This window comes from Panicum virgatum, chromosome 5K, assembly GCF_016808335.1.
Source record: "Panicum virgatum strain AP13 chromosome 5K, P.virgatum_v5, whole genome shotgun sequence".
NCBI classification, from domain to species: Eukaryota; Viridiplantae; Streptophyta; class Magnoliopsida; order Poales; family Poaceae; genus Panicum; species Panicum virgatum.
Window position 1 is genome coordinate 28,917,684 of NC_053140.1, and position 6,887 is coordinate 28,924,570.

General features: G+C 45.7%; 1 protein-coding gene across 1 annotated transcript; it reads left to right on the forward strand.

Moving 5' to 3' along the window:
- The first annotated feature begins 1,256 nt into the window (after positions 1 to 1,256).
- Positions 1,257 to 5,499, forward strand: LOC120710616 (putative respiratory burst oxidase homolog protein H). The gene is made up of 14 exons (XM_039996250.1): positions 1,257 to 1,491; positions 2,063 to 2,225; positions 2,307 to 2,469; positions 2,572 to 2,994; positions 3,084 to 3,470; positions 3,575 to 3,670; positions 3,772 to 3,887; positions 3,965 to 4,067; positions 4,184 to 4,272; positions 4,477 to 4,627; positions 4,716 to 4,865; positions 4,970 to 5,098; positions 5,186 to 5,264; positions 5,343 to 5,499. Exons 1-14 carry the CDS (start codon positions 1,257 to 1,259, stop codon positions 5,450 to 5,452), a joined length of 2,394 nt encoding a protein of 797 aa, XP_039852184.1. The 3' UTR covers positions 5,453 to 5,499.
- The last annotated feature ends 1,388 nt before the right edge of the window (positions 5,500 to 6,887 follow it).

The window sequence follows — 6,887 nt, forward strand, 5'->3', positions numbered from 1 at the left end:
ATAATTTGATGCTCCTATTCTTAAGCAATTTATCAAATATGTGATCACATCTGAAAAGTAAAGCGAACTTCTTCTTGCCCATTCTTACCACTCAGTTTATAAGTGATGAACAAGAATATAATTTAGCTTTAGATGCCCATACAAATTCAGCAACATGTACAACTTTATCCTCATCATCCGAACTATAGCATTCACAATCAACACTATGTATGTTGGATCGATGAGTCTTATGATTTTCTTTTGCATTGTTTGAATTTGTACTCTTGCCCCCATGCTCTTACTTGCACTGGTTTAAAACCTTAAAATACGAGCACAAACCACCAAATGCCAAATCTACCAAATGAATTTCAGAAATTGACAAACCAAAGTAACAGTTTTTGGTATCTTTGAATCTCTTGAAATAATCAAGCACACATTCATCTTTACCTTGTTTAACTGATGTTAAGAAATCAATTTTGCCTCATTATCCCTACGATAAAAGTGATCATGGAAGTAATGCTCTAATTGATTCCAAGTATAAATAGAAAAGCTCAAGGCTAATGAAGAAAACTGAGAAAAGCAATTCCAGTTAAAGATAAAGAGAATAAACAAACTTTTAAAGCATCACTCAAACTCGCTTATCCTAATTGGGCAATGTATTGCCCAATATGCTCCCATGCGGTTCTATTATCATTGCCATTAAATTTTACAAAATCAGAAACATGCCCACCAACAGGATAAGGAACTAAATCAAACTCCCAAATGCTTAAAATTGTTGAACATTTTGAAATACTTAAAATGCTTTTAGAGCCTTTTGATAAGTTCTTGAACATTTTGATTTCTTCAAACGGGCAACCAAATTCCCAAATTTCTCAATTCTGCCGTGCAAGTGTAGTGACATCTTTTTACCACGCCCGTGATTGTGATCAGAATCATTCTCCACCGCATGCGCAGCAATTATTTTTTGACAATTCTTTCACGCACAAAAATGTTTTAAGTAATTTAAAACCGGGGCGTGAACGGCTATATTTGGCGCGCGCATCTCCGCTGCATGCGCCACATTTGTCTTCCCTTCCCTTGGCTTGTCCCTGCCAAATTTACGCCCGACCAATCTTCGCGATCGTAATGGCGCTCGTCCGGTGAGCGAGCGCGCACGCACGCACGCACAAGCCGTCGGCCGCGGTGGTACGCTCGACCGTTCGCCGGAGATGGCGTCGTCGGCGGGGGACGGCGGCGCGGGAGGTTGGGGCGACGGGAATCCCCCGCCGCCGCCGCCGATGAAGAAGCAGCCGTCGCGGCTCGCGTCGGGGATGAAACGGCTCGCGTCCAAGGTGTCGACGGAGATGCGGGGCCTCAAGCGGACGCACTCCAGCGCGCAGTCGGGCCTGCGCGGCCTGCGCTTCCTCGACAAGACGTCGGGCGGCAAGGACGGCTGGAAGTCCGTCGAGAAGCGGTTCGACGAGATGAGCACCGACGGCCGCCTGCACAAGGAGAACTTCGCCAAATGCATCGGTGAGCTTCCCCCTAGCATTGTGCTCTGCTCTCATGTGCTTCGTGTCTCGATGGCGTTCAGGTGTGCTGCGTGCGTCGTGGCTCCTGCTGAGCCTTGCCACGGATTGTCCACGCCGCGATGAGATCTGCTCTATTCCCTGTAGAATTAGAACGTGTAGTCAAACGGTTTATGCCCTTGCGACGATGCTAGATCTCCTTTGGTAGGTAGAAAACATTTTGGTTAAAAATCTAACAAGATAAAAAATAATGTCATATATTTTTTATTTTTCCAGCATTTTTCATCTAATATCATGCTTGTAGCAGTGAAATCGAATTATTGTAACTGTCCCCTTAGGAAACTCACTTAATTTTGATTTGAAGATAGTTCTGTGTTTTTCTTTTTGCGCAAACTATAAGCTCTTCAAGTGTAGTCCTCTAATAGTTGGCAAGAAGCAAAGCAAGATCGTGCAAAGATCCATTCATCCATATAACATTCCCGTGGCACTCAGAAAAATTGACACCAGCAAGGAAGCAGCACATTGCTTAATTGGTTCATATAGTGTATGCCCTGGTGCTCCTCTTGATCTTAAAGGTATGGCTGATTCCAAGGAGTTTGCAAGCGAGGTGTTTGTGGCATTGTCAAGGAGAAGACATATTAACCCGGACGATGGTGTATTAAAAGAACAACTGAAGGAATTCTGGGAAGAGATGACGGACCAGAACTTTGATTCTCGGCTACGCATATTCTTTGACATGTAAAGATCTACTACTCTCCATCTTTTCCATATCCAGTGCTCATTGCTTGATTCTCAAATCTCAATGCTCCTTTAAACCAGGTGTGACAAGAACGGTGATGGAAAGCTCACAGAAGACGAGGTCAAGGAGGTCATTCTGCTAAGTGCCTCAGCAAACAAGCTCGCCAAGCTGAAGAACCATGCTGCAACCTACGCTTCACTTATCATGGAAGAGCTGGATCCAGATCATCGCGGTTACATTGAGGTACACGAAGAAACTGAAGCCTAATCTTCTTTCCAAAAACAAAAACAAAAACAACCCAGCAGGATTTGCATACCAAGTAGTGAATGTAATTTGTCGATGCAGATTTGGCAGCTGGAGACGCTGCTCCGCGGGATGGTGTCGGCCTCAGGGCCGCCTGACAAGATGAACATGGCGTCGGCAAGTCTGGCGAGGACGATGGTGCCCTCCAGCTACCGGAGCCCGCTGCAGAGGCGCATAAACAAGACCGTCGACTTCGTCCACGAGAACTGGAAGAGGATATGGGTGCTCACGCTGTGGGGTATCCTCAACATTGCCCTCTTCATATTCAAGTTCATTCAGTACCGGAGGCGCGCGGTGTTTGAGGTGATGGGCTACTGCGTCTGCATCGCCAAGGGCGCCGCCGAGACCCTCAAGCTCAACATGGCGCTCATACTGCTCCCGGTGTGCCGGAACACGCTGACGTGGCTCCGATCCACCGCGCTCAGCAAGGTCGTGCCGTTCGACGACAACATAAACTTCCACAAGGTGAACACATAAGCCCCCTTCTTCTGAGTTGCCATTTCATACTGGACTTAAATAATCTTCTGGCATGTTTGCGATGGTCACATTTCCAGGTTATTGCTCTTGCAATCGCAATCGGTTCGGCAACACATACGCTTGAACACGTATTCTGCGACTTCCCCAGGGTGGTCTCGTGCCCCAAGGAAAAGTTCATGGAGAAGCTGGGGCCCTTCTTCAACTACGTTCAACCAACATGGCCGATTCTGTTGACGAGCATCCCGGGATGGACCGGAATCCTCCTGATCCTGATCATGTCCTTCTCCTTCACGCTGGCGACACACTCCTTCCGGAGGAGTGTTGTGAAGCTGCCGTCGCCGCTGCATCACCTGGCCGGCTTCAACGCCTTCTGGTACGCCCACCACCTGCTGGTCATCGCGTACATCCTCCTAGTGATGCACTCCTACTTCATATTCCTCACCAAGCAGTGGTACAAGCGAACGGTATCTCCCTGACAACTTATTCGTATTTTTTCAAGTAGTGGTATTTAATTGGCTTCAATATGTTTAAGTTAGCTTCAAACTGTGGTTTTGGTTGTGCTATTCAGACATGGATGTACTTGGCAGTCCCTGTCGTCTTCTATGCCTCCGAGAGAAGTATCAGAAAAATTCGTGAGCAAAGTTATGATGTGAGCATAATCAAGGTAGAGTAAATTGAAATGATCACTTTCTTAAATTTCTCTTGAACTCTGCAAGAATATGATAAGATTATTATTAATTTATTTTACTTGTGTGTCACACACAGGCAGCAATTTACCCAGGAAACGTGCTCTCAATTTACATGAAGAAACCACCAAGCTTCAAGTACAAAAGTGGGATGTACCTGTTTGTAAAGTGCCCAGACGTTTCTCCTTTTGAATGGTAAAAATGCAATGCTGCCATCATCCAAGGCACGACGCTCCTAAAGGCTCTTTCCTAAAATTTGCCAAATCTTGCAGGCATCCCTTCTCCATCACTTCAGCGCCTGGAGATGACTACTTGAGCGTTCATATCCGTACATTAGGTGACTGGACGTCAGAACTCAGGAACCTGTTTGGGAAGGTATTTTAGCTGAGCAGCGATGAAATGCTGGATTATTCCTTTCAGGCATAATGAAGTTATTTTCCATTATATGCCAAGTTTGTGGGATTGTTACATGAATACTCGGTTTCATGCAGGCTTGTGAAGCAGAAGTAACTTCTAAGAAGGCTACACTAGCTAGACTTGAAACAACTGTTGTGGCACACGGCTTATCAGAGGAAACTAGGTGATTATGCGTCATCTCCTCATAAGCTGGCTATATGTTCTTTCCCTAGCAAAATTTCATAAAGCTAAATTATTATGATTGAGATAAAGCAGCACTTTTATGAACAGATTTCACAGGTTTGTAATTCGAAAGTTTATCTTAAACGACGCAAATTTGTTTTTTAAGCTATGCATATTTCTAGCTGATTTGGTTTTATTAATTTAGGTTTCCGAAAGTCTTCATAGATGGCCCTTATGGTGCACCAGCTCAAAATTACAAGAAATACGACATTCTTTTGCTTATCGGGTTAGGAATTGGCGCGACTCCTTTCATCAGCATCCTGAAGGACCTCCTGAATAACATAAAGTCCAATGAGGTAAACAATGCTCAGGTACTGCACATCTTTTACCGTACATGAGTGCAGATGCACAGCATCTAAATTGAGATAACTTGGACTAAAACAGGAGCTGCAGAGCACGCATGACGCCGAGTTAGGTTGCAGTTTCAAGACAAATGGGCCAGGAAGAGCCTACTTCTACTGGGTTACAAGAGAGCAAGGCTCCTTCGAATGGTTCAAAGGTGTTATGAATGATGTCGCTGAGAGCGATCACGATGTAATACTCCCACACCCTGAATTCTTCAGTAAACACCCCACCTTTATGTTCGTCTGTCCATTTCTACTATTAGAAAACAATTCATCCTCTGCCTGCTCATACAGAATGTGATAGAGATGCACAATTACCTGACCAGCGTGTATGAGGAAGGCGACGCAAGATCAGCCCTGATTGCCATGGTCCAATCACTTCAGCACGCAAAGAATGGCGTGGATATTGTGTCAGGCAGCAAGGTTTTGGTCATGGTCCACTCTCTCATTAGCTGCATATCAGTTCAGATGTGCTACATATGTATTCCCTTCTTACTGTTGGTTATGCAGATCCGAACGCATTTCGCGAGGCCAAACTGGAGAAAGGTATTTACTGATCTGGCCAATAACCACAAGAACTCACGCATAGGTAAGTCCACATCTGACAAAATTCAACCGATGCCCCCTATTTAGAGGCAGACCGTTAAGAACTTCCATGAATCTGCAGGTGTTTTCTACTGTGGATCTCCAACACTTACGAAGACCCTGAGAGATCTCTCTGTAGAATTTAGCAACACAACGACCACCCGATTCCATTTCCACAAAGAGAATTTCTAAGAAGCAACGGCATGGGCCTGAGCCCTGGCCCGGCTCGTGTGCCCCAGTGCATTGGTGATCAAGCACTACAGAAGCTATAGCTGGGGTCGGTGTGCAGCAGGTCAGATTTTGAGTGGCAGAGCCTTTTGCTTCGTGAAGCAGGGGATTTTACTGGACCAATGCAAGAGCCTTTTTCTTGGCCGGCTGGCTGGGAGCCTGGTCAGATTTGGTCTTGGAGGCGTGTATGCTAAACCCAGGGACATTCAGCAATCCGCATACGAAGTTCCATGTAGAAAAATGAAGTGTTATTTAACATTTTTCTAGTCATATCTTTTTTTAGTTTAAATGACGAATTGGGACCAGGTCAGGTGGACTGTTTGGATACGGACCCGAAAACCTGAGTTCGCGTCTACTTCGACAAGAATGTAGATGATATTTTCCATTTTATAAAATTGTCTCATAGATATTCTCTTTTAAGGAACAGGTTATTTGTTTCAGACATGGTATTATAGTGTACATGAATAATACTATATATTTTTTTTAGATTAAGAAAAAATCCCGGTCTTGAACATTCACAGTTGAATGCTTACAACCATTAGAAAATATATCTAGCCACAAAGCTAGAACCTTACAGGAGTACTTAGGCTCCAAATCACTAACCGAAGAATACAAAACACAAAAAAAGGAAGAAATAAGAAAAAAAGTGTAAAAGACTAAGCTTCGAACTTCTTCTACATTCTTCCTTCAACCTTGCTTTGGTCCTCGTGTAGTAACAGAAATCTCACATCAACAGTCTACTTAGAAACTCTTGATGTAAGAATCATCGATGGTCCTGTACCGCTCGGTCACCTTGTGATCTACAAACCGCACTGAGTCGATCTCTACAAAGCAAACAGATTAGACATCGCTATTGCTCCAAGCTGATCAAGGTGTCACCAACAAGGACTCCAAGACGACGCCTCAAGAGGAGAGCAACATCAAGATGCTGCCGCCGCCAGAACCAGTGTGTCGGTTCTTAGGTTTTCACCTGGATCTGTCCTTGTATAAGCTGAGGTTCTCACGGTAACGCCTTCAACAAGGAAATCGATGCACATTGCATCATCATCACCGGTAGTCGAGGACTAAACTAAGCTTTCGCCTGAAAACCTGCACACCAAGAAGTAATACGATGCATGGTGACCGGCGACCCCTAGCAGCACCAGCATGGATGCCCCTCCAAGGCGGCGACCACTGGCAGCAAAAGCTGTTCTCCGCCTGAAACTTAGTCCATTTGGTTCCGCTCGCGCCGTCGCCAGCAAGAGCTGCCGGAGTTGCCATCACCGGTGACGCGCAAGGGGAGGCACCGCCGGACCTCCACAGCCAGACGCGCCGCGCCGCCGGCCGTTGTGACCGTCCATGAGGGCCGCTCCAGGCCGCTGGCCGAGCTCCACCGAGGGGCCGCATCAGGACGCTGGCC